Source organism: Musa acuminata, chromosome BXJ1-2, assembly GCF_036884655.1.
Source record: "Musa acuminata AAA Group cultivar baxijiao chromosome BXJ1-2, Cavendish_Baxijiao_AAA, whole genome shotgun sequence".
Lineage (NCBI taxonomy): Eukaryota > Viridiplantae > Streptophyta > Magnoliopsida > Zingiberales > Musaceae > Musa > Musa acuminata.
Window position 1 is genome coordinate 33,205,577 of NC_088328.1, and position 27,426 is coordinate 33,233,002.

A 27,426-nucleotide genomic window follows, 5' to 3' on the forward strand; every position below is an offset into this window, starting at 1 on the left:
AACCATTAGGCCACATCCACAAAAAAAAAAAACACTCGAGGTTACCTTCCGGATGACAAGAAGAAGAAGAAGAAAAAGAACATTCATGGAAACACTTGTAGAGAAATCCTATAACATTGTATAAATCTTCGTTGTCATTCTTCCACCATACATTTTTCTCCAAGTTTTCCTTGTCTTCATCCTTAATTTTGTGCGGAATCATCTTCAGAATATGACCAACTTCTTGTTTGGTCGTATTCCATATCCCAACAAACGTGTGGCTGATCAATCATGAATTCTTTTAATGAGTTTGCTTTGTAATTTTCAGATTTTGAACCTATAAAGAAAAATTATAAACATATGAGATACAATACAACAATAATAATTAAGAAAAAAAAAGGAGTTCCATGACATGACCTCAAATTCTGATGACTAGAGAACAGTTATCGATGCGCTGATCGGCATCTGCTGAGTGTGGAAACGACTAAGAACTTGTCATCTTAGTCATTGACCTACAACCCATGCCAGATATTTAGGAAATACGTGTTCATATTCAAGCACTATCTCTCTCCTATGACAAAGTGGGGCTCCAACCACTAGCAACATCACGGCCACATCTTGATCCTGAGTGCAAGAAGAGGATCACTACTGATATGGCTGGCGAATACAGTTTGATGGGGATCACTACTTATCTGCCTAAACCTGCGTGCTGTTCAAATAATGGCCTTCAAATGCTTTCGAATAAGGAGGAGTAGTGACTTATAGCATCTGCTCCGAGCTCATAGGCTTGGATTACTCGATGACCTTAACCTTTTTTCCTTGGGATAGCACCTCTGTTGTATTCAACAGCCAAGGAGCAGTAGAAGAAGAAAGGTGCCGTGCCCAATTACCTGCAAGACAAGGCACATCCTGTTGATGAAACCTCTCGAGCCAGTGATGGCTAGTATCTTCCACATGTTTCTAGTGGAAGACAATGGATTTATATGCTGCCAAAAAGTCTACTTCCATTTAGTCCAGCAGCAGCATCTTCGTAGTGCACAGCCAATGGGTGGACCACATGTAATTTACGACACAGATTGAAGATGTTGAAGGGGAAATGGAAAAGGATCTGTCGTGGGCGAGGAGGAAATAGGGATGAGGTTGGCGGGGCATCAAAAGTATTGTTCCACAACCTTCCACGGTAGAAAGATAATTTGAAGAAGAAATAAACATTCAACTTTCTTCTTTACCTAATCTTTTGTTGCTTTCTAAAAGAATAATAAATCTAGACCATCCAATAAATTTCCTATGATGATAAATCAACAAAAATATATAATTATCCTTTTTTTCTCATAATAATCTGGCTTATCTAATGAGCTAAACAAGGTTGATAAATAGCATTTGACTTTCTTTCTCGGAAACTGTTCCTTGGGTGATGATACCTCGACCAAGTTTTGGCCTAGAATAAATATATATACCAAGCAGGATGCATTTCATGGGTCGAGAGACCAAGTCGAAGTAAACGGTGGGTTTCCTTCTTCCCACTAGCATGTCCCCCATTTTTATGGATTCCTCTGCCAAATTGAATTGGCTGCTGCAGTAGGGGAGCTCCGAACCAACTCCGTGCCTTGGACAAATCAAGAGGTGGAAGGAACAAGGCAAGCAGGTGAAGACGTTCGCTTGGTCAACCGTGTGCTTCGTCTTGTGTTGCTCGGAGAAAAAACCTGCTCTCCTCGTCTCCCTGACCGAGTCTCACGTATACCTACCCACCTACAAACAACTCCTGTAAAATATATTCCGATGGTCCATAGTTTAGTGACGCCATGAGGCTGTCAAGGAGCAGCTTTGGAGCTCCATGTAAGTCGACGGGTATTCGCTGGTGTGCATAAGAAATCTCTGCTTTCTTTCTTTCTTTCTTTCTTGTGAAAGAGGAGAAGATCGAGGCCTGCACCGGCTGCGGAGATGGTGAACCAGATGAAGCTGTTCCGGAACGCCGGCCAGTCGCAAAGATTCAGATTCGTGGTGCTCGTCATAGGATGCTTTCTGGTCTCCATGACCTTCATAGTGGTGTCTAGACCACTCACTTTCCCCAGTCGTAAGTTGTTTGCGTTCTTGGTTGGGCTTTCGGCATCTGCCGATTTCAATAGACCGCCATCCGTCTTACTTTCTTTCGTTACAAGCTCTGATGTTGAAAGCCTTGTGCTCGAGATTCTAACTCGCGTTCACATGTTTTGCAGTCAGCTCAAGGCTGCGTCCTCAAAAATCAGGTAAGCTTCCTGGCTGGATTCTCTGATTCATGGATGTTTTGGCGTTTGATGTGAATTATTAGGATGCATAATCTTTTGCTTGATATATTTTCGGTGCAGATGCGGAGCGAGAGAAAGCAGCAGACACTTCATCTTATTCGGCTCCCTCTACAGGTGAGCACCTGCATGCTGTTTCAGTTTGGTCAACGTCAAGCTTGCATAGATTCGGTGATCTAACGCCGCAAGTGAGAAAGAACCAATGGAAGAAAAAGGAAGCATACAATTGATAAACATGCTTCTTTAATTAATGCCTAGCAAAGAAGGATTTCTCTATTTGCTAGGATAACATGTAGTTTTGATTTGAATCTGCTTTGTGTTGCAGAAAAGAAGAAAGAGGAGAATTTCCAAGGTAAAAAGAATCACACCATCGTTGATCCGATCGAGGACGACAAGACGGGCATTGATGAAGTAATGGGTATGTCCACCGCCACAGAGAGCTGCGAGAGGGGTCGATGGAATTATGAGCTAATTAAGCCCTTACTTTTGCCTCGTTCATTTACAGAAACCACAGTCGAGGCAGAGGAGGAACGCACCGATCGAGATGAAGACCACAATCGAATGACGCTGCCGACGGTTTCCAATTACACCATCGATGATACCGTTCAGGTGGATAAAAAGACCACTCCCGAGCAACCTGGTATGTCATGGACATCAGATTTAAGTACAACATAGAGAAGCTTCGTTGGGCATTGGAATACTATGTTTGATGCACACGCCGTGTTCTTCCCAATATGTCTGCAGCTCGGGAAGTTAAGGCCGTGGAGAAGATGCTGTCATGCGATTTTTCAGACCCTCGAGTAGATATCTGCGAGATGTCCGGCGACATCAGAATTCCTGGGAATTCATCGGACGTCATCTTTGTAGAATCTCCGCAGAGTGACCAGGCGTTCCGATTCCGCCCCTACGCCCGCAAGGGAGACCAAACTGCGTTCGGCCGAGTCAGAGAGTTGACGGTGAAGTCCAGCACCGCCGCACCTCAATGCACCGTCAGCCACAACGTCCCCGCCGTCGTCTTCTCCACCGGCGGATACACCGGCAACCTCTTCCATGACTTCACCGACGTCCTCATCCCGCTCTTCCTGACCGCCCGCCAGTACGACGGCGAGGTCCAGTTCGTGGTGAGCGACATGAATCCGTGGTGGGTCTACAAGTACCGCCTCCTGTTCCAGAAGCTCTCCAAGTACCCACCGATCGACTTCGACAAGGACAAGGGCGTGCACTGCTTCACCAAGGTCGTCGTGGGTCTTCGAGCTAACAAGGAGCTCAGCATCGATCCCGCCAGGGCTCCCAATGACTACTCCATGGTCGACTTCGGTAAATTTATGAGAAGCGCATTGTCGCTGGAGAGAGAGTCGATGTCCAACATCGAGGATCTCGCGGGTAGGAGGCCGAGAATACTGATCATAGCAAGGAAGCGATCGCGGAAGTTCGTGAATCTGTTCGAGATCGCTCAGTTGGCGGAGCAGCTGGGCTTCGAAGTGGAGGTGAACGAGGCAGAAGTGGGATCCGACGTGGCGCAATTCGCGAAGCTGGTGAACTCGGTGGACGTGATGGTGGGGGTGCACGGCGCCGGGCTCACCAATCTGGTGTTCCTGCCTCCCAACGCCACCGTGATACAGGTGGTGCCATGGGGAGGGCTGGAGTGGCTATCCATGCTGGATTTTGGAGATCCGGCCAAGGACATGAAGCTGAACTACGTGCAGTACAGCATCGACATAGAGGAGAGCAGTCTGACAGAGCAGTACCCGAGGGATCACCCTGTGTTCAAGGATCCTTTGTCCTTCCACAAGCAAGGATTCCATGTTCTCAGGTCAACCTTCATGGCTAACCAGAATGTGAAGCTCGACGTCAACAAGTTCAAGAGCGTGCTGTGGAAAGCACTGGAGCACATCATACAATAGCAGAAAATAAAACCGATTCTTTGTGTCACCAATTATTTCGCTCGTCATGATTAAGAAGGGGCAACAAAGCAAGATGGGAGGTGTATGAGTACGATGTACCAGAAGGTATGGTGATTGATGTCTATGGTTCAGACTGGTCCTCCGTAGCCTCTGCAATTGAAGTTTGAGTTACTCTGCTGTAAGAATGGCATGTAGATAGAAGGTTGGTTTCATTTGTCACCGAGGACTATCATCCGCCTCTTGTACCATAAATGAAGAATGATTGACGGGGTTGGTGGACTTCAACTCGCCCTCCATTATGACCCAAAAAAGCATAAGGCTTCAACTCGTAGTACTCCATGGCACATGACCACGGGGCCACAGAAGTGGCACACCACAAAGACGGCTCTCAAAGCAGCCACCTACGAAAGCTAATTTCTACAGAAAACCAAGCGTAACACAGTCGTCAGTTTAGGAACCGTTCTTTATGAAAGATGAGGTGGAATATGTCCGATCTGTCTGCCTCTCTTTACCAGATGCCAAAGGTAAACCAGGGTAAAGAAACAAGAAAAGAAGGAGAAGGAGAAGGAGAAGGAGAAGGAGAAGGGAAGGTAACAGGAAAGTCCCGAGGAGCAAAAGACAACACACTGTCCTTCCCAAAAGAAAAAGCCAGCTGCTGCAGCATAGTGCTTCTTCATTAATGTGGATGATGGTTGGGAAGAGAAGATTTAACTAACCTCTTGTCAGATACTATCGTGTTAGCTTCTGGATTTGTGATTTTTCTTGGAGCTCTTGGTCTGTCAACCTCATCGCAGAGCACACATGCACAGCTTATATTAACATGCTCGCATGTTCACTTCAATTCCTCGAGTACATGTTCATATTCAACTATATCATTCGTACCGCAATCAAACAGAGACGAGGACGAGGGGATGATGGCATCGAACGAGGAAGAACAGCTGTCGATGTACCATCAGCATTATTTTATATGCTCCGTGCTATACTGATATGCGACGAGGACGAGCTGCTCTCAAAGTTAGGGAAATAATTATTGCACAAGGTGGTGGTTTAACATGATAGAGCAATTTACATATTCTGCAGCATGTGATATCTGCTCTGACCAAACATAGAATAGCTGGCTGTATCATGTGGGCAAGTAGCCTGTAGTTCCAAGAACCACGACATGGTAACATCGGTATGTACTTTGCTTTGCTCTCCCTGGTCTCGATTGAAACAACATAACATTAAAATACTACTTCTTTGCACGATGCATGTGTCCATGCGATGATGGTTGGCACTGCCATTTCTTCTACTACAAGTATAAATGTAGGATGTAATGAGGTTGGACTTTCTTAAATAGGTGGGGCTGTAGGCGTTTAGTCTTCCTGGATAGCTCCCCGGCACCAAATCAATAAGACTTGGTATGTTCACGCATGACATACGAGTTGGGTCCCTTCATCACTCGATACCAGATTGAGAAAGCAGCAACTTGCGTTTGTCTCGGACGAAAGCGAGAACCTTCCGTGTCAGAGAGCAAATTATATGAATGGCCCTTGACAGCAACCCGTATCTGCTGCAACCTCTACCGAGAGACTTAGACCCTTTGATCCGGTCAGGAAGTTTTACATTGAAACAGTCAAATGTGATGTTATGTACTCTTTCCTCCAAAACATTTCAGGAAGCCTTCAATCCCCCCATGTTATCTCCCTTGCACTCTTCTTAGAAGGTTCTTTGAAATGAATGCGTTGCGTTGCGTTGCACAAGGAAGGAACCAAGTTGTTTAGATCGATTACAGTTTTGGAATGCGGATGGAGAAGCTCTAGCCTTGGTTTCTCCAGGAAAGATTGAAAGCCGCAGTTTGTAATCTGAGGGGAACGGAAATGATGAACGTCGAGAGTTACAGTGAACACCATTTACGAATCAACTCTGCTCTCCAACAGGAAAACGCACGTACGATTCTCCTACATTTCTAAGGGAAGGTTCCTATTATGAAAACTTTCGGCTGAGTAACTGTAGGATTAATCTCAGAATAAAACTAGGATGAGAGGCAAAGTCATGTTGCAAACTGCAAATTCTTATTCTCCGAGATTGTTTGATCCTATATTTCCCAATATGAGTAATTACATTGTGTGGATTTCATATACCACCGTCCCAACCCAGAGACACACTTATGTGAACTTTTCATACAACAAAAGCAAAAGAAGAAAAAAAAATGAATGTAACAAAAATGAAAGAAGATGAAGAAGAAAGAAGGAAAAGCTACTGCAACTACAAACCACTGCTCAAGCCTCTTTGCGGCCGTGAGGCAGGTGTTTGAGGGCGTCCATCAGAGTGTTCCTCAGCCTACCCAGGTGAGGCCTCACATTCTGGTTGTCCAAGTACGTCTTGCTGAGTGCATTCCAGCCTTGCTTGTGGATGGAATAGGGATCCTTCAGCACAGGGTGATCCGCTGGGTACTGATCACTCAATGTGCTCTCATCTGCCTGGATGCGGTAATCCATGTACTTAATCTGCATGTCCGGCGACGGCTGCCCGAAGGTGTCCCTTGCAAGCCAATCCAGGCCGCCCATGGGCACCACCTGGATGAGCACCGCCCCCTCCGGGAGGAACACCATGTTGGTCAGCCCTGCGCCGTGCACCCCGATCATCACGTCGGCGGAATTCACCAATCTAGCAAACTTGGCGAGGTCCGTGGTTATGTCGGGTTCAGCCACCCGCACGTCGAACCCCAAGCTCATGGCCATGTCCGTCATCCCCCTCTCGTTCAGGAACGCCCTGGTCTTCTTGCGTGATATGATCAGCATCCTGGGCTTCCTCCTTATGTCCCACGGGTCCCCCGACGGCGCTGCTGTCGGCCTCTCCAACCCGTACGCCTTCCTCAGCATCGCCTTGAAGTCCACGATGGAGTAACTAGTCGGAGTCTTTGACTCGTCGACGCCGAGCTCTTTGTGGAAGCTCAGCCCCACGATCACGCGAGGGAAGCAGCGCACCGCCTCCTGGTCGTCGTTGTTCGCGTCGATGATGTCGTAGTTGGAGAGCTGTTTGAGAATTAAGATGAATTTGCTCACCCACCATGGCTTTATGTCGGCTACCACAAACTGGACTTCGCCACGGAATTGGTAGGAGGATATGAAGAGAGGGACAATGACGTCGGTGAAGTCATGGAAGAGGTTGCCGGTGAATCCTCCGATGGAGAAGACCAGCGCTGGGACCGTGTAGTTCACGGTGCACTGAGGGGGTGGCTCACTGATGGGGAAAGGCTTTATTGTCCATTCCTTAATATTCTTCATGGCTGGGGGGTCATGCTTTCTGCAATAAGGTTTGGTCTTCCATTCTCGATCTGTCGAAGAAGGGTGTAGGAGTATGGTGTGGGAGCTTCCTTGCAATCTTATGTCACCGTCCGCTTCACATACGTTAGATCTCTTGCTTGTTTCGGAGCAAATTGGCTTGCTCAAGTCGATTGCAGCCTTTTCTGCAACAATCTTTTGGGAAGTTATTGTATTCCCTTCATCTTCTTCGTCCTCTGCAAAAAAAAAAAAACAGAGCATTTGATCAATAATCATCTGGATTAGCAAAATCTGTCAAAATTGACAAATTTCCTCATTGTCAATATCTTCTTTTGAGAAGAAAAAGTAAACATTAAGGATGAACAAGTATGGACCATATAAACGGACAGATGTTCTGCAAAATATGCGCATAATTCATTCGACTGCTTAAGAGTTTATTCTTGCAAATTTTACATGAAGATTTTGTAGACCAGACGCCTATTTGCCTCTGGTGTACTTCTCCAAGGAGGGGGGCGGGGGGGGGGGGGGGGGGGGGGGGGGCGGGGGGGGGGGAGGGGAAAAGAAGAAGACGACTAGATTCAGCTTACTGGTTTTTTGTTTTTGTTTTCACTCGATGAAGATTGAGTTTTCTTTTCTGTTATCCACTTCTTCTACAATTTTCTATTTTTCAATGAACTTTCTCAACCTTAGTCGAGAATCTAGCCAAAATTATGAATTTTCTGCTAAAATGTGCTACCGAAAGTACCTGGTAGAGCAGCTTCGCCTCCCTTCAGTGTTACCATGCCTGAAACCTCCGTGGGTTCTAATTCTGCTAATGCCTGTGACTTTGCTGCAAGAACAACAGTAGTATTTTCTTGAGAATACACGATTCATAATCAATAAACAAAATATAAGATCAGACAAGAACAAGAGAGAGAGAGAGAGAGAGAGAGAGAGAGAGAGAGAAACACACACACACACACCATTGGGAACAGAGCAATAGCGAGCCTTGATGAGAGAGAGGATGCAGAGGGAAAGAAGCATGGTAGCGACGATGAAAGCGTTGCCTGTCCTCCTAGGCTCAAACCTGGGAGGAGTCCTGTGGGACTTCATCCTTCTTCCACCCTCTCTTCCTTCTCCTTCCGCCCTCCCTGTTCTTTGCAGAACTCCTCTTTTGAATTATAATACTATCAAAGCTCCGATTCTCTTATGGACTAATTTGTTTCCCTGGATGGTTTGACTAAATGCAAGCCACCACCAACCACTTATTTAATCCATATTCTCTCTTAACAACCCTTGTGTTAAAAAAAACAACAACAGACCCAACAGAGATGTGTGCAGTTGTCTCACATTTATTTATCACCCTAGTAGACTTGGACATATTTATATCTAATTTACATCCTGTAATTTACCAAGATGGATGGTGATTTGTGTCCTCCCATTTCTCAAGTGATGTTGACTTTGAAAATATTTCTCACAATGACACACTATAAAGATCCATGAACCGTCACACAAAATTTAAGATTAACAACAAACAGTAAGAACAATAATTGAAATTTATGTTTTCCCTTAACCTCCAAAGAAAACATCATTAGAAAAAGCTTGTGACATTCTGATAAAATTTTTAGGATAACAAGAGAAAGGTCAACAGGGAAACTAATGTTAATCACGCACCGTATCAAAATCATATTGAGGCAATGATTTAGTGGACTTATTCTAATGGTTAAAAGTTAAAGAGTAAAAGTTTGTCATCTTCTAAGCAGGGCATGTCTAGCACGGGGACTGCATGATGCAAGGTTGAGCCACATGAGGGTATGAATCTTTTGTACTTGATTATAGCTCGTATCACCAAGCATTTTGATGAACACCTGTTTCTTTGCTGTCTCCAGCCTATACGAGTCCTTTTTTTATATTATTATTATTCTTTTGTGTATATAAGAACCCCATCATTTTTTTTCATGCATGCACTTTTCTCTCTCTACAGGAATACTTTCATCATTTTTTTTCATGCATGCATGCATGCACTTTTCTCTCCCTACAGGAATACTTTTATTCTTTTACGATGTCGGTAGGAAACATCGAGTCATCGATTCCTCTTCTTGACCATGTGGCCACCCACGGCTTGGAACGAATGACCTCGATGTGAGCCTGCCTAAATGATTTCATTTGCACATGCTCGCATCAAGGCCATGATGCATTTTGTGCTTACCTAGTTATCTTACTCCGGAGTTAACCATGCTAATAGGGACAACCAGAGAGGTCATCTCGGCGCTACTGGTTCATTGTCCAAGTTGTATGATGAGATGGGAACCTGTGGTCCTCCGAGAATTTGCCACAAGCTCTCATGGCTATCAACTTCTTCTGCTGCTGGCCCACGAGACCTATGACATACAGCTGCCACTAGCTATTAATTCGCATCAAGTGGGGGGTGAGGTATTTGTCCTGGTAGGCCGTCCACCTCCAAGGTTTCGAAGAACATGTTCCAATAATGTTAGCCATGATTTTGCCTCGAAAGTAGGAAATTTTTTTCCAAGTACTGACCTTTTTCCTCACTCTTCATCGCAATTGTTGGCCTCCATCTTAGATTCTGGCTGCTGGAGAAGATGGCCAAGTACTGACCATGCCACTATTTAGGAGCAGCGAGTGACGTGATTCATGGAGATGTCACTCCGATTCTTGCTCTCTTGTTAGCTGCTGTTTCAAGGGAAAAATTAGGAGACCCACCATCAACATTTAGTGGAAAGCTAATGCGAAGGAGAGAGATGGGAACGCTCGAGCAAACAAAGAATCCTTCCAACGAAGCATGAACAAACTGGAACAACTACGGTCGGCAAAGACATAAAATTAAAGGTTGCAGACCCAACACGAAAAGGAGACGTGCTGGCTTGAACATCCTCGGAGGCATAAAATCGAAATGCGCACACACTGCGAACCATGACAAAAAAGATGCTCTGATTCTGAGACGGCTATCACTTGATATTCGATCAATTTATTCCAGATCAAAACATGAGAAAAATTAAAAATAAATAAATAAATAAATTGAAACTTGAATGTTAAGAATATAAATAATTAAAATGTCGATCTCTTATTGATAGGCGTAAGTTTTTCAGGAACTGGCAATTGTCAACTATTTAAAATAATATCAGAGCAGATTGTGTCTGTGTGTTCGAATCATCTATAGTGAACACTAAATCTGTGAAAAATTCATAAGCTGGTTTATCATTAACTGCTCTCCCTAACCTCTTTGGCGCTAAATGTGACCATTAAGGCTAGTGATTTCTGGGTACCGTTCTCAAGTATGAGAAGAGCTAGACGGAAGTTTCCATTTCTATCAAGTGCAGTGCAGTGCCATGCTGTTTTCTTGATATATCGGAGGTTTTGGGATTTTTCTAGGTTCATGAGATGTTTGTGCTGAAGACGATCAGGATCAAGTCCCTTTCACTTGAACGTCCCAACAAAAGAACACAAACAGCAAAGTTCAGTTTATCAACAAAAAGCCACAGTTCTATCAACGTCATAAACAATGATGAGATAACTACCGATAGTAATAGTGAGGTAGCACTAAGCACTAACTCATACTATATTTCATAGCAGCAAAAATCTGAAGGGCATCAGTAGGTTTGTTGAACGATCTAATAAAATACTTCCAAAGATTGGGAACTACCGAGAAAGATGATGAAAGTGTAACCATGAGGGGGAAAAAAGCAGTATAGTATGCTTCATGGAAGAACCTGAAGCCACTTTCCTTGGTGCAACAGTCAAGCATCTAGTGGAGCTACTTGTTAATTATTTTTGCTTCCAAGAAGCTCTATGATGAAACTTGAAGATATTATAATCAACAACTTGATCCATTCAAATAATGTTTACTTAAGAGGTAATTCTTGATTTGATTTTAGAGGAGGATAATGGCCAGCCAAGCAAACTTGCGTCAGTCTTTAAGTTATAGAAGATACCCTAATTTTCAATGACATTAAGAGATGCTGAATGTATTATAGATTTGCAAAGCGGAGAGAATCATCACAGCAAGAAATGTAAAATCTAGTTTTTGCCCAGCCGGGGCAATAAAACTTATTAAATGGTTAAGACAAACTTTAATATCAAGAAAAACAAATACATGGATTCTGACCTCCGCTTTAGGTGGTGCAGCAAACATTAGAGACAAATCCCTTGTGGTACAAACTGATGCATAAAAATTATTGATCCTGATATCGGTAAGTACAAGTTGAATTGACTATGGATTATATGGTGGAGCACATACCACGGCAATAGGGATAATCAGTAATTCCACAAAAAGTAACACAACTTGAATCCACAAGTTGACAAATCTAACCATTGGTGTTGTTTTCGTAGTTGGTCATGAAACCTAATGCTGCTCATGATCTCAGCAATATAGATATCAATTAAAGGTCATAAACAAAATGATCAAAAATTAAGATGTCACAAGGACTCCATATTATTTAAAGTGGAATGCTAGGGAATGATTGGAGCCTTCACAACCTATACCAGGACGAGTTAAAAAGCTGACTAATTAGCCTATTTCACTAAGTCCTAATTCTATTGTTCTTTTTTTTTTAGTTTATATTTCAAGAGCCTCTAGTGGCCAGGTTTGATCAATTTTATGTATAGTCGTCCTAATATAGTTCTAGGACAAGCTAAGCAATTATCTAACTAATAGGACTCACATTTGGAAAAATTCTATAGGTTTGTTTTGATAATATTTTAGGATGATAATTACAAAAGAAAAAGAAAACAATCTCCCACAAGGCTTCTTAGTAGGAAGATAAGCCCTTAAATCATGTTTTTTGACTTATCATACCTTTTATACAATTGATTTAGTGGTATTAGTAGTTACACCCTCTCATTCACTCTTATTCTTTGGATACTTTGTCCTCCTAATTGCAAATTAAATGGAACGATCATATTCTTTTTTTTTAACTAGGAAGAAATTTTCATTACATTAAACAACGTACAAGATGCTTGTACCTGAGATCCATCAACTATGCGAAAGTGTTTTGTGATCTATATTGCTATCAAATGGGGCCTATTTGATAAAAATAGATGGTCAATCCCAGTCCAACAAGGAAAGAATTAAAAAACTTTACCATCCTTCTATGTGGGAGTCAGAGAAAACTCGAAGCCTTATCCCTTTTTGCAGACATCTCTTTATTTAGCCAACTTAAATCTCATACAGAGTCTTATGCTATGTTCTTTATATATTGGATGTTCGAAATCGAACCGTAAGGCATATTGACTCCTTCAGGTACTTCGATATTACACCAGCTCTACTCTGCTATATTTCTCTTCTAAATTAGATGAAGAGGAAACATCTATATATGTACTAACCATTAGGCTATCTCACCAGCCAAGAGAGAGGGATCACATTCTTTCAATGGGAATCAGAGTTGCAATCTTTTGTTACAACTTTTATGCCAACCATGTATTACTAATAGGACAATTCTTACTTCCTCCTTGTAGCCTTGACCCCAATAGGTTCAAATCAGAATTGAACCAAAATCAAACTGGGTCAATGGTTTGGCAGTTCTGAATCGAACCGAAAATAGGGCCATATGGTTCGGTTTTGATTCTTGGAAATTGGGATTGTAACCGATAGTTTCGGTTCGGTTCCAAACCAGCTAAAAAGAAAAAATAAATAGAACACAAACAGGTTTCATGGTGCAGTGATTAGCACTTTAAATTAAAAGTCTAAACACTTGGTAGAGTAATTTAATTTTTTTTTCCTTTTTTGTTGATCAGAATGGATGGTTTGAACCGGAACTGAAATTAGAACAGACAGTTGCAAATTTGAAACCGGTCCAATTTTGTTTCTAAATTTAATGGAATCGGAACTACAACCGACAATTCCGGAACCGTGGTCAGGACTATCTCCTTGGTGCCACTGATAGTTGGGGTAACCCTATTATAAAATTTCATACAATCAGCATGGCTTTAGCTGTCTTTTTGCAGCCACAAGTGCTCTGCAAGCAGTGTGTGGAGCGAGTCTTTTAGCTACCACCAACTACAACGTCTTTCCATAAAACTTGTCACGGTGCTTGCTGTCAACTGAGTCATCGTCAAGCGTACCAATAGTTTAATAATCACATTACTGTATTCATATTTGAATGTAATTATATCCTAGCAATGTAACAAGAGGAACCCCACTATTCCTCTGAGATCCCATCGACGGATCAAAAGTAGTAGCCAAGATCGCAAGTACATCACGTAAATCCAAATGTAAATCAACACGTACGTAGAACAGAATCTTCAATCTTGAAACCAAGTAACTTGATTTCTCCAATTTTCTTCACACAAATCGAATAGGATTCACCCAAATAAGACCACAAGTTACAGCGATGTAGAAACGAATCAAAGGGTTTCACCCTCAGAGAAAACGATCGTTTTCAAGATTACGAACCAGATCATACAAGAAGAACATATTTCACTCTCACATGCCAATACAACCACGAAAAGAAGACGAGGAGAGAAGCTCCCAGTAATGAAAACCAAATCAAACGACGGATGAGAGTACGAAAAGGAAGATTGAGAGTTAAAATCGAAGAGGAACGATACTCACCAAAACTCGCCTTCTCTCTGCGTTCTCCGATCTCGGAAGAGAAGCTTCGCCTTGCCGGTCTCTCCAATTTTCGCCGTAGACGAGGAGGTTTCGTACCATTCGTCGTCGTCGTCGTCGTTCTGGTAAAAGAAAACAAAAAGGTACGGTTTGTACATACACGGATCGGTGCGTTTACCGCGTGCCATCAGGACGACAAAGCGTTTTATTCTCCGGAGCGAAATCCTTCTCGTCTTATTCTCACCCGAGATCAGCTGAACATACGCATATGGTGATTACCGTTTCGTGTCCCAATTCAAACACCTCTGACGTCGCGGGCAAGGTGGATAGGTGATGCGATCATGGATCGGTGTCAAATATTGAATGTAGTGAATGATATCGCGTAACATTTTTTACACTTAGGTAACGTTATTATGTTTTATCACGAATGTAATCACTACACTCAAACAATGGTATTATTATGATAGTTATTATAAGTATATCTAACAAATATTTAATATAATAGAACTCATTAAGTGAAGTAAATTTTATGATTTCTTTTCAGGAAACAATTTTGATTTTTGATTTAAAATTCGAACCAAACGCCATGTAGTTTATTTTGTGATTGCAAATATGAACTTTGGATCCTTGTGCCTAAATCATTTTAACTTGTATTCTTCCTTTTTCATCCAACACATTACTCTTTGAAAGACTATAAATAAAATAATTTATTTTTCAAACATCAAAATGAATTTAATCTGAAAACAAGCAGAACGCGTTCGTGAACGCTATTCACCACCAAGCCTTCATCACGCGGTTGGAAAGTAAGCGGCCATGGCGATGCCGCAAAGTCCCTCTTTTGCTGCATCGTCCTTCCGCATCAGTACGTACCCCTTCTCACCCCACAGTCTGCCCCATGAGTTCTTCACTATCCAGTAATTAGTTCCCTGCCACGTCCCGTAGCCAACAGCAGTGACGGCGTGATCAAGGTCAGTCCCGCACGGCCCGGAGAAGATCCCTCCTGTGTATAACTGGAAGTCGGTCCCTTTGGCTTCGATGCTCACCGACACAGGTTGGTTGGCCACCGCCGCCATCAGCGCCTTCTCGTCGTTCACCGGTACGTACTCGAAGCCGGCGATGGAAGCTGCGTGGTCTGAAAGCATCGTGATGTTGCAGATACCTTGATATCCTAGGTATGGATAGTTGGCCTCGGTGGTGATGCCGCCGTTTGAGGTGACGAAGGCGAATGCTTTGTCCTGCCAACCCCCATCGCACGCACCATTGGAGAAGTCGCAGTCAACGAGTGCTTGCTCCGACAGAGAGATCAGCTTATCTGTCTTGATCTTGGTGATCCCTTCTATTGTTGCTACCGTGGAGAACGCCCAGCAAGATCCTACGATTCGTGTTCATGCATCGATCGACCGACGAGAGAGAGAGAGGGTCAAACCCATTGCTTGGTCGTAGCTGATATTGTCAACGTAACCAGATGGCGTGGCAATGTATATTTCGTGCACGCAATGCATGTCGAATATATAATATGCATAGCGTGTTCGGTTTATAATGGATGGCATGCTTAGTTGACCTGATTAAAGCATGATTGTTTTGGACCAGATGAACTATTAACACGTACATGGAGACATAATAAGATATTAAACAATAATATATGTATTAATAGGTTTCTTTTGTGATAAATAAATAAATATATATATATATATATATGTCGATGATTAATTGCTGTGAAATTACGAGAACTAATCAGAGGTGTCCCAAATTCAGAATAATTAAGCATCTTATACATACAGGAGACGATGCCATCTTCAGAAGTTGTTTTCCTTCTTGAGTACGTGACGCTTATCATATTTGCAACCGTGAAGAATATTGGAAGTAGAAGATAAGATGGATTGACTTGAGTTTCAGCAACGCTGAAGTCTATTTCCTATCCACGAATTAATGTTCCGACTCGATTTGCTTCGAAAGCGTATTGTGAACCTGCTTATACAAGCGGAGGTGACCTCTTGGTGGCATGATGGAGGCTAATTCTAAAACTCGATTTGGTAGGCACTTGAAGTCGTCTATCTATCAAATGGAAACATGTGTTCGTGAAACCTGCGACTAATCTCCATGTTTCTGTTGATGAAGACCGGTTTAGTCTTCGCCCATATATATAACATACATAAGGATTGACATACACAGTGCTAATATTCTAATGCCATAGTTCTTGGCATTGATCATATTGTGGCCGGATCCATCAACAATCTTTAGGACGTTGAGGCGAGTATCCGCGAAATGCATAAGGGTTAACCTGATGCTTGTGATGAGTTACGTGTATGATACATTATCATATATATATATATATATATATATATGCTCCATTTTTCTTGACCACTGATACTTGGCATGGGATATCGTCTCCCGCTTCACGATAGCTGCGGAGTGTTTACGACGACAAAGACCATGCATGAACCACTCCTATATGGACGCGAAAACTTAGTCCGATGTCGATCATGATCATATTAGCAACATTCATGTTAGGGGAGACCACCATTACAGCTTGCGAATTTGGAAGTACACGAATCTGCAATAGCAATGAAACTAGACATGGAAGATTGGGAGCAGGGTTAGCAACAGAAGCAGGAAGAAGAGGGACGAGGGTGGGACCGCGAAGGATCCGCCGTGGCCATGGATCTGGTGAGATCTGACGGCGAGCGGCACTTCGTCGAGGGAAAGGGAGCAGGAAGCCGGGTGGGAGCCGCCGGCATCCTCGGCCGCCATGAGCGCCTCGAGGACGGAGGTGGCGGTGGGCAGGAAGAGTGTCCGGTTCTTGGAGAGGAGCCATGTCAGTCCCATCAGCTGGCATTCCCTCTCATGCGCTGCGGCCGCCTCCTTGCCTGGTATGCTCAGGTTGCTGCTGCCACCCTGCTTCTCTTTGGCCTTCAGCTGCCAACACATGCAGGCACAGTTAACAGTTGACAGTAGGAATTTTGCTGCCTCGATTCTGACCAATTCGCTTCATTTGCAACTGTTCAATTGAAATCTACTACGGTTTCCTCGGATCCAGACAAAATTTAGCGGCGAGTTTTATGAGCAGTGACTTTGGGAGTGGGACGAGGCGCGGAAATTGCAGTCAACGTCGTTGTTCCTCGAGAAGCTAAAAATTGTCGAGATGTGTAGGTTCGAGCGGAGATGATGATAATGTTCTAAAAGGATGTCAGGTTCATTATGTAGCTAACTAATTCAAGAACCATTTGGTCAAGAAAAATTAATAGAGAACTTTTAATTAATAGAAACTTCAAGATTCGTTGTTATAATGGTAGTTGACACCGGCGTAGACTCATAAATGGAGAAGGTTGAATTGAAGGGAGAAATGGCAGCTTGTTAAGACCCGAAATTTATAATGTTCGATCACATCGCATCACCTTAATTTCATTCTCATAATATATGTGTTCGTGGAATTTTCTTGCTGGACGAGTCGTCTGGTTGGGAAGCGACTCACCTGGTTTAGGGTCCGAAGGCACCGAGTGCACCCGGCGAACCCGGGACGAGAGCAGTCCTTCTTCAGCCTCCGTCCGGCGTCCCCTGCCGGCACCCACCGCCCCAACTTGACGTCCGCAACGAACGCCCCAGCGCAGGCGAGACGCCGGAGGCGGACGCCGCAGTAGCAATACGGAGCGTCGCACGTGGCATTCACGCGCGGGAGCTCCACCCCGCGGTGGCGGAGCGCGCGCTCCACGCCGCCGATGCACGTCTCCGAGTCGTCGGGGAGGGCCGGCAGGTCGAAGCCGGTGGATGGTAGGGGGTGGGCTGCGAGAGCAGTGGCGGAGTAGGCGGTGAGCAGCCATGCCTTGAGGGCGGGACAACAGCTATAGCGGGAGGGAGGACCGCCGTCGGAGGCAGTGCAGGCGGCGGAGACTGATGGTAGAAGGTCGGACGGCGGGTCGAGAGGGCAGGCGGCGAAGGAGACGCCGGACTGCTCGGGGGAGGCTGGGACGGTGACTGGAGTGGAGGCGGCGGTGGCGGTGGCGGTGGCAGCGATGAGCTGAATGGAAGCGGTGTCAGGGTCGGGCACCGCCACCAGGAAAGAGACCTGGACCAGTACTAGCAGCGGTAGGAGATTAGGCATTGCGCTCTTCTCTCTTTCTCTCGCTCTCTCTCTCTCTCTCTCTCTGCGCGCGGGCAGCTTAATCCTATTGCATTTTTGCTTTTTGGGTATGTCTTTCCCTTCCTGGTGATGTTTGATCGCTGCGTTCTGAGAGGACGTTAGAGAGGGAGCAAGGGAGAAGCGCTCAAACATATAGCGAGGATGGAGGTTGTGGCTATGGTTTGCTTGGAGAAGATATTGGGCTGTCGTTGATGTATATATGATTGGACAAGATGGATGTCACTTGTAACTTGGGAGGTAAGTGTGGATATTGCGATGTTCCATCGGTCTTTTTGCCCACGTCAACGAAAATTTTGGATGTATTGGATAAATATGTAGTGATGCGTAGACGATTATTGATCAATCTTAATGCATGAACACTCCTTAACAGTAACATCATTAATATACTACCCATATTGTAACATAGGCGACGACAGAGCATCAGTTAAAGGCCTCTTTTCACAGACTCTGCTTGGGTTGAGCAAGTGGTACACGAGTGGAGCTTTCGTTGCCATGGCTGTCCGGGTATCAGCGAGGCTGGCTGAGCCCGTGAAGATACTGGAAACAAGCAGCACGGAGATGTGCTTTGGACCCCATGTCTCTGCGACTGCCCTTGTCTGCGAGCTGATGCGCTCACAAGCTCAGCCTTTTTATGCATAGGATTCCAGGAAAACAACACTAGAAAATGATGAGGTTACGTTATGGCATGGCATTATCCGCGGAGTCCAGTGTTACGGACACGCAAATGATTCGTCTGCAGTAGATGGGATAGGATGGTCCGAGACACAGTCTACCCCAAGTTTCCCAGTGATTAAATGGTCCGTAAAGCATGTAGAAATTATCCCAGTAAACCAAGATAAAGCTCCCGAGGAACTTGTTCATACATCAGCAATTCTTCCATAATCTGGTGGAGCAGGTTGTGTCTGGGACAAAATAATTGCAGTGACCGAGATCACACGCAAAGTCAAACTTCGCTTCTGGATGCTTGTCGCCAATTTTGCAGGAGACATCAACACGAGGAAACAGAGTACCGTACACCAACAAGGAAAAGACATGACAGTAAAGGCTCGATCATTGGAACCAATGAGATCAGCAGCATTAGCTGCATGTATATGTTCGAGAATCTTGAAGGAAGGATGTGAGCCCTGTTGCTGTGATCCGAACCGAGGAGTATCGACCACGGAACGGTGTGAGACATCTGGTATCGGGAGTGGGGACTATTTGTATGTACCATTGCGTGGAGTGGAATGGTTGCGGAAGGAATGATACCTGCTACATCTATCTGTCAAATGCAGAGAATGCACACACAGAGGAGCGACTCTGTTTCATGGCAGTGCCGCCTCGGAGTCCATCGTGGTCCACTAAATATTCCATGAAGTACCAAATGGCGTTCTGCTCCCGTGCATGTGACGCTAACTTGTAGGATTCATGTGTCGCCCACCTTGTTCTTACATTTTTGTTCCTTTGTAATCAAATCCAATTACTGGCCTTTGTTTTGGTGGCTCTTTGGCTGCTCGCACAGGCAACAAAGCAGAGGGGCTTATGCGTTCTCCAGGAGTGTGGTGGTGTTCTTTCCACGATGCAAGCATGCGTTCAACGTATATCGACGATTCTTCTAGAGCTCAAGAATCAAATCTAAAGATTCGTTTACCCACAGGAAGAAACATAGATTTAACCACCAACTCCAATCCCAAGGACTGGATCAATCTCATTTATATGGTATGAACCCTAATATCTCGATTTCTTGTTCAGTGGTGAAATTACGTTGACAGAAACACAACACGAGCATTGCCATGGCGTGCCCGCTTATGTACATTCATCCTTGACTGCAAGCGTGTAGAATTCATAAAACAATCACACCAAGAGCACAAGCCCAATATTAGACAGTATTCAATGCCAGTTCTATTAATAACACAACAAGATTTGGTTGTTCCTTCATATGTACACAAGAAAGAAGGCACACATCCTCGTAGAGCAGATCCAAAGCCTTGAAACAGCTGCATCGTCTTTCTTTCTCAGCCAGAAATGACCAAGTCTCTTCAGATATCGATGATGACCAAATTCCCTGAATGTTGAGCACATGGTTCAAACTGTGACCTGATACAACAAAAATGTAAAGATTAATAGACGAAATTCTCAGTCCAAAGGAACTACACCATGAAATGAAACGAGGGGTAAAGCTGAAGGACCTTAGATAAATACACAAAGAAAGGCGGACAAATAAACGAATGAATAGTGCACAAAAAAAAAAAGTATCTTAGCCCTCCTCGTTTTTCTTCAATTTCCTTTTTGCACTTCCTCTCTTTTAGCACTTCCAGCCCCCAATACAATCATACGGTTGTTGCATAAACTCATGAAAGAGGAGCAAAAAATAGGCAATCAAGACAATTCTACAAAAAGAAAGGTTAGTACACCATGGAGGTGTGCACTTAAGCATATCAGCACATCCGTAACCAAGTAAAGTAGCAACTTTGCACGCGATACAGACTTGCAACGAGAACAGGTAACATACTGTCCATCTACTCGAGCTTTCTTTAACTGGCACTGTTCTTCATTCTTTTCCCTGGAACGCCCTTTACTTGAAATAGGAACCACATCTCGGGCGTGGCTAGTTGGGTCATCAGATGGTACTTCAGCTTTCCCTTGAATAGGAAGCAGCATGTGAGGCACAACAAAGTCAGTTCCGGAAGCACCATTTGTTGATCCACCTGCTATAACTGTTACGGTTGGAGTTGACAAAGAGTTCCAACTCTCAATCAAGGCAGAACATTGTTTACCTGCATATTCCTCCTTGGCTGAACAAATAGAATCTGCTGCTGCAGTGTTAGCAGGTACTGAAGCAAATGCCTCAGAATATGCAACAGCATGTGGAATGTCATAAAACAAGGGAGCCAACATTTTATTTTCTTGGATACTACTACTGGGACCACTTGTCTCTTCATTTCTAGCCAGGGATGAGCATGATCCTTTCCCTCTATGCACCACAGCGTAATGTTTATTCTTTGATTCTATGATTTGTCTCATAATATCTCCTGTATCACAGTTTCCTGAAAAAAAAGGGGGGGAATAAGCCCTTTTCTTGTAACAAACATGTCCTACCAAGTTATGCACTTGGGAATGGCCGTAAATCAACTAGAAACGTTGAAGCTAACCTTGATTTATCTCTCAGAAATAAACAATGAATCTAAAAAAGACGTTCGAAGCACCAAATCAAGTTCTTGCTCATATTTAATATGATTCTACTGGCACAGAACTAAGCTTAATCAATTAAAAAAAGTTTGAGCAAACCTAGAATATATTTAATAACAGTGCAAGCAGCAACCCTTTCTGCCTCTTTTTTGCTCAGTGCAGTTTCACCTTTAAATGTCTTGTTATCAAACAAAACAGAAGAGACGAAGGCTGGAATCAGCCCTGGCTTGTGAGAAGTCTCATATGTTGGCAGGTTCATGTTCATCTTCACAGAATATTCATGCAGGATAAGTTTACAGAGAATGGTATCCTACAAGTGAAAAAAAAAAAAAAAAATTCATCAGAAACTAAAATTTTGAGTGTTAATAAACTCACAGAAAGTAGACAAAGAAACATACATTATGGATGAGAGACAAGCCCTTGTTCTTGTTGATAATACGGATGCCCTCAAGGGCAAATTTTGCTGCACATTGTTCGGCTGCCTTTTTGGTCGGAAATGTGCAAGGGGAAGTGAAATTTTTCCCATCCACGATTACAGTAGACCTGAACTCAGGCGCATGCGGCGTTCCCTCATTTATAGTCTGATATAGTGGCAAGGTGATAGAAGATCTTTGTGTATATTCTTGCAACCTATTCTTATGCATGAACTCTTCTGCCATACCTATAACCAAAAATTCACTTATCGAGCAAACTTGAGGAAATACTATTATTTGAACATAAATATTAATAAACACAACATGCAAGGGTGTGATACCAGGGAATTTACAAAAAAGAGCAAGTGTTGAGAAGAAGAACAGAGATAGCAGAAGCTCATGATAATCTATGTCCCAAAAGCCAGTGATTCATAACTTCAGCATAGTAGTAACGACATACATCTCAATCATGTGTGCATAAAGAAAAAGCAAAAAAGAAATAAAAAATCAAAATAAATTGCCTCCCATGACATCACAAATAAAAAATTTAAAAATCCAATCATAACGTGGATATAGATCTTCTGATCCATTAGCTTCAAGCACCATCAACAGGATCATTTCAAATGTGCCGATAAGTAATTTAATCCTAGGTAAGTCTTGTAACTTCTTATCTTTGATTATTTATGACAAAGAACAGTTCCATCAAGGGGAAAATGAAACAATGGACATATAACAGAATACGCTAAGATTAGTACCTCAAAAAAGGAACAATGGACTTATAAATTTTTGCCTCATTTAGTTGGACATGCAATAAAATACACCAAGATTACTGCCTCATGTAATCAGGATTAAAATGAACAAATTCAAAGTATGTGTCATCTAATGTTTTCTGCTATGCTCTTTTCTGTTAGGTCATGTATAATGGAATAAAAATTGGGGATACCACAAAGCAACAGGACTCACTAACTACTTTATACATTAAGTAATGCATACTTGTTTTGTTAGACTTCCGTGAACCTTTCGGCACAACACAAAAAGAAAAAGCCTTTTGTAGACAAGAATGTTATGATTATGTTTTGGTTATTAAAGCTACTCATATCTGTAACGTCATAACAAGTAACTTACAAACACTGGTTGAACCTCATGACCAAATACTGAAAATGTAAACATTCAGTACAAGACCAATTACTAGCATATATACCATTCCGAGCCTTAAAAAAGAAATCTTGCTCGATATACAAATTTACGATACCACATGAATATGTTCTCAAATATATATTTCTTTTGAGCTAAAATACGACTTACTTCCCCATCACCATCACAAGTTTCAACATTTACAATCGAATATAAAACATAATAAGTCTGCTCCCTTTTCTGCAAGATCCAGAGAAGCAGAGGAGGGTTTCTTCGCCTGTTCGCCATGCTACAGACTAAAACTGTTAGCAGACACATGGTCTTTCTTATTTTAGTTTTCAACCAAAAAGATCACGAGAAACGAAAAGAAAACAAGAACAGAGCCTAGAAATGGCATTAGAAACTCCAAAAGGTGCTTCCTTTACGATTTGGAATCCCGGGAGAGATTCGGAAAGGAAGCAGCTCAGAGCAAGATCAAAGACGAGGGAAGATGGAGAGAGCGTAATAGAGAAGATGAGCAGCGAGGAGATTTGGTCACAGTAGCGCTGCTCGATGGATTCGTAACGCACACAAAATTAGGAGGTGGATGCAAGGGTAACCAACGGCCACTTACTGATTCCAACCCGGGAGGTCCAATCGCCGGGGGAGCGAGCAATCAAATGAAGCTATCCATACGAGAGGAGCCGGGAGAAACGAAAGGGGGCAACGGACCAAAAGGGTGTGGTTTTAGGGTTCCGAGGCCTGACGCGGCGCTGCGACTGAGTTGCACCGCTCATCTCGTGACTAAATTAGATCGAGTATGATTTCTCGAATAAAAGAACTAATTAGAACAATAAAACATAGTGGAAATTTTCCAAGAGAAGTCATTTATTTTGGGTTTTTCCGATCGGTGTCTTTTTTCTTTTATTTTTATTTGTTGTCATCATAACTCTGTTTTTTTTTTCTGTACCTTCAAACCATCTCCGATAGGATAATCAAAAAAATTACAATCATTTGCATTGGATTGATCTGAAAAATTTACAATGGCATAGGTTTGTGATGAAGGGGTCTGAAAAATCCTATGAGGTTGGAGCTGATCTCCGAGAAGGTTCTCTTGAAACATAAAAGGCTCGATCTGTTAATCACGTAGCAGAGTTTAAATTTCAGGTGCATGATAAGTGTAATACAAAAGTGATCTTAATGTTTCACTTTGATAAGTATAGGAATCTCAATATAACATTTGAAAATACAAGGATCGATATATTGAAAATGTTTAACTTTCATAAATATCGGAATGCTGGGACATGTACGATCCTTTACGATCAGTAGTGTCTAATCTTACTTGCTATCCTTGTCATGACAATCTCACTGATTACTGTTAAATCTAACAACAAGTTTCACTAATCGTAAGAGTAAATGCTAAGAAGACAAAACGAAGAAGGCGTTGGCAAATGCCCATAATCCTCTCTATACTACAAATAATTAAAGGGTGTGCGCGTGTGGGAGAGCTACATACGGACTTTTACGTAGATCTCACCACTAGGAGGATCGCAAGAACATGAACTTTTGTTTAGCAAACTTTATGCTCCGTCATCTTGTATGATATTTGTTGTCGAAATGACTTGATCGGATTAGATTTAATAGCAGATGGTGGATGTGAACATGTGGGTCAATCTTATAGTATTACTTATCTTGATCTTTGAGATGATTAAACAAAATTATTTTGGCAAACCTACATCGACCACGCACTGCTCCGTGAGTTATTCCACCTCCTCTCATGGCCTATTACTACTGGTACGCCTCCCATGCATATTCTTATCCTAAATTGATAAAAGGTCAAAAGATAGAAGATATATTTTTCTGCTCGGGTGATTTGTTTTCAAGTTGACATTTAGCCCTTGTCAGTCGTCGTATATGTGATCTTGAAGCTTACCTATATTATTATAATTAGGTAGATCAATATCCTGATTAATAGTTGTACATTCAGCTATGGATGTAGCAATGGTTGGTGACCTCATCATATGTAGGAGGAAGTTGTGTGTTTTCTACAAACAAAAGACAAGATTTCTTATTATTATACTTGTGACAAGTTCGGAACTCAAATTCTTGCAGTTTGGTTCGGTTGACATTATTTCCGAATGATGTGTGTCGACAGACAGACGGTGGTATGAATTAGAAAAGGAGATCAAAAAGGGGAAGTCAGAATAATTGGTTGGCTGTTTTGCTCCTAATTTAGAGTTCACTGGTTGGTTAGAGCCGGAGTTGAGAGTTCCTATCTCCATGAGAGGATAAGATGGCATCGATGGCTTCCTTTACTTGCCCAACATCTGGTGGTTTTCCGCCTTGTCCCGGCCATAACTCATCGGTCGCCAACACCTGCATAGGAACACAAGAGGCCAAATCTCAGACATCAAGATGAAAAGCTCTCGATTTAGCCATCTGATTTAGTAAGAAGAAGGATTATTAATATATCCGATCGCAAGACCTTCACTTGCAACTGCAGGAACTTCACGTAGCTAATCGCCTTCTCCAGCATGGTTACCAAATCAACCTACGTGAATTTTTTTTTTTTTTTTTTTTGTATGGAGAACACAGTTAGTTACAATCGCCAAGACAATGGCGCAGGAAAAATAACTGGGAAAAACAATACATCCGAAGCGAGGCAAACCTTTGTGCCATTGGGAACGAGATCTTGAAGAATTTTGAGCCGCTCACTGATCCGTTCCCTCCGGTTCTGCAACGACAAACTACCTTGAGACGATTCATGTTTGTGTTCCATTGCCAAATCGTTCACAGCGTATAATAACAGAAAACAAAAGGTCCAAATTAATATATTAGTAGTGGTAGATGAAAACACCTTTGCTGCGATACTCTGTTGTGGATCTTTGGATGGACTAGTAGACTTGTCTTTGGTCCTCCTGGGAGTACCGCACTGCTTCTTGGGACTTTGCACATTACATGAATTCTGCAACAGAAACATAAGCAGTCGACGACGTGACTTACGTAGAATTTAATTCTAAGAAACCCATGCTTCATTTCTTAGGTTATCTTGATGATATATCGAACGCTACACATTACCGTGCTCGAGCGTTTTTGGAGGACCGTTGTTTGCCCAATGCTTTCTTGAAGGCCATCGAAAGCTGCGGCACCGGAGTATATAAACCCAAACCGATCTTGACCTCGACGCTTATTCCCGCTTCCTACCTCGAAACAGTCTTTCTCCTGAATTAGCCTGGAATCAGCAGTTCCACGCTTGATATCCAGGTGATTCGGCTGATAACTTCGATCCATGGCATCGATCCAAGCGGCGCATTCCTCCTCGTGATCAAGGTTCAGGTGACCATCGAAACTAAGCACCGAAGTGTCGAAGCAGGCCCAGGACCGTTGGGATGCGACGACGGAGAGGGATTCTTGTGGCGGAGAAATCACCGAACCGAGCATATTGTACGCGCAGCTATCCGAGTTCCTAGGGTCCGAGTGGAAAGAAAGAAGGCTGCTCGAATAGCTCCCGCGGGAATCAGAGCTTTCTCCATCACGGAGAAGCGTGCTGCCGTCCCCCAGATAGCCGAACAACTCGAGCGAAGAAGGAAGTCTAAGCTCTTGAATTGATGGCCCTCCTCCGTCAAGTGGACACGCTGGTGGACCTTGTCGAGTTCGATCTTTTGCGAGGGCCATAGAGAGAGAGATAGCGGAAGAGTTGTGGGATCCTACCGAGTTGCAGAAACAAGAGGAGGAAGTGGAGTGTATCTGAGAGAGAGAGAGAGAGTATTGAGTGGTGACAGAGGGAGGAAGAGGGACTTGCTCTTTGGGATGCTGCCGTTCATTTATGTTCTTGTACATGCATGCTGCGAACTTGCACCTCATATAAGGGGAGATGGCTTCTCCTTCCTATAAAGTAATGTGCATAAGAATAGCATAATAATAATAATAATAATAATAATAATAACTTAGAAGCGCTTGCATGCATTTCTGTGAGGAGGAGGAGGAGGAGTTCGGTGGCATGAACGGAGAGATAGGGGATGGATGTGTGTGACAGAGGAGGAGAGAGAGAAAGCTAGGAAGCCAAATGGTCGCCGGAAGTGTCGCACGCCCACGTCTAAGATTCCCGTATGAGTGGCTCCTTCCTCCTCACTTCCACAACCCTAGAGCACGTGGGCCATGGTTATAAATCTCGTGGGCATCTCCTTATCTTAAGACATGTTTGATTCCAGACATGACACTGTGAGCTTTTAATGCTGTGATCCTTCTCTTCTATTAGTTTATGACATCCATATCGAACCAGGAGATGAGCATACACGCTTCGAGGAGACTCCTTCGAGACGCACCTACTCTCTGTTCTATGAACTCCGACTCAGGTTCATTTGTTGGAGCTGCTCTGTGGTCCTGATTCCTTCAGCGCTGCTACCTCTTGTTTCATCATCTCGTATCCTAAGCCTCGTGTCAAGGAGTGTAACAGTTGTGATTAACTATGGAAAGTGATCTTAATAAGCAAAACTGAATCTTGCTGCTGTTTGCATAATTTTAAAGAGTTCAAAATAGGCCGAAATCCTTTCTCCTCAAACTTGTTTAACCAACAACCGCCAGAGTCAACAATAGCAGGCATCAATTGTTGGGTG

General features: G+C 43.2%; 5 protein-coding genes across 15 annotated transcripts; 1 reads left to right on the forward strand and 4 right to left on the reverse strand.

Moving 5' to 3' along the window:
• Positions 1–1,355: 1,355 nt before the first annotated feature.
• Positions 1,356–4,450, forward strand: LOC135611137 (alpha-1,3-arabinosyltransferase XAT2-like). Of its 2 annotated transcripts, XM_065106501.1 has the most exons (7): positions 1,356–1,483; positions 1,559–2,053; positions 2,196–2,225; positions 2,325–2,378; positions 2,587–2,679; positions 2,767–2,901; positions 3,006–4,450. In XM_065106501.1, the coding sequence occupies exons 2-7, from the start codon at positions 1,921–1,923 to the stop codon at positions 4,163–4,165; spliced, it is 1,605 nt and encodes a 534-aa protein (XP_064962573.1). In that variant the 5' UTR covers positions 1,356–1,483; positions 1,559–1,920; the 3' UTR covers positions 4,166–4,450. The 2 variants fall into 2 exon arrangements, with proteins under 2 accessions (XP_064962573.1, XP_064962565.1); XM_065106493.1 differs by having other exon boundaries at positions 1,447–2,053.
• A 1,750-nt stretch (positions 4,451–6,200) lies between these two features.
• Positions 6,201–8,646, reverse strand: LOC135611149 (alpha-1,3-arabinosyltransferase XAT3-like). The gene is made up of 3 exons (XM_065106513.1): positions 8,394–8,646; positions 8,177–8,260; positions 6,201–7,667 (listed from the first exon to the last, which is right to left on the reverse strand). The coding sequence occupies exons 1-3, from the start codon at positions 8,521–8,523 to the stop codon at positions 6,427–6,429; spliced, it is 1,455 nt and encodes a 484-aa protein (XP_064962585.1). The 5' UTR covers positions 8,524–8,646; the 3' UTR covers positions 6,201–6,426.
• A 5,972-nt stretch (positions 8,647–14,618) lies between these two features.
• On the reverse strand, positions 14,619–15,363 carry LOC135611167 (vignain-like; the record flags this gene model as incomplete). Its single annotated transcript, XM_065106604.1, has 1 exon — positions 14,619–15,363. A coding segment is annotated over one exon (597 nt), but the record flags the coding sequence as incomplete, so codon positions are not given.
• Positions 15,364–16,455: 1,092 nt separating this feature from the next.
• On the reverse strand, positions 16,456–18,282 carry LOC103976649 (uncharacterized GPI-anchored protein At4g28100-like). The gene is made up of 2 exons (XM_009391934.3): positions 17,451–18,282; positions 16,456–16,894 (listed from the first exon to the last, which is right to left on the reverse strand). The coding sequence occupies exons 1-2, from the start codon at positions 18,246–18,248 to the stop codon at positions 16,550–16,552; spliced, it is 1,143 nt and encodes a 380-aa protein (XP_009390209.2). The 5' UTR covers positions 18,249–18,282; the 3' UTR covers positions 16,456–16,549.
• A 1,692-nt stretch (positions 18,283–19,974) lies between these two features.
• On the reverse strand, positions 19,975–26,627 carry LOC135611155 (double-stranded RNA-binding protein 4-like). Of its 10 annotated transcripts, XR_010486449.1 has the most exons (10): positions 25,889–26,627; positions 25,668–25,775; positions 25,479–25,544; positions 25,296–25,361; positions 23,445–25,186; positions 21,683–21,945; positions 21,384–21,594; positions 20,873–21,142; positions 20,608–20,737; positions 19,975–20,192 (listed from the first exon to the last, which is right to left on the reverse strand). XR_010486449.1 is itself a non-coding variant. In XM_065106592.1 (6 exons), exons 2-6 carry the CDS (start codon positions 21,941–21,943, stop codon positions 20,135–20,137), a joined length of 930 nt encoding a protein of 309 aa, XP_064962664.1. In that variant the 5' UTR covers positions 21,944–21,945; positions 23,445–23,613; the 3' UTR covers positions 19,975–20,134. The 10 variants fall into 10 exon arrangements, 7 of the variants coding, with proteins under 7 accessions (XP_064962664.1, XP_064962615.1, XP_064962643.1 ...); XR_010486447.1 differs by having other exon boundaries at positions 20,608–21,142; XR_010486450.1 differs by lacking the exons at positions 20,608–20,737; positions 20,873–21,142.
• Between the last annotated feature and the right edge of the window lie 799 nt (positions 26,628–27,426).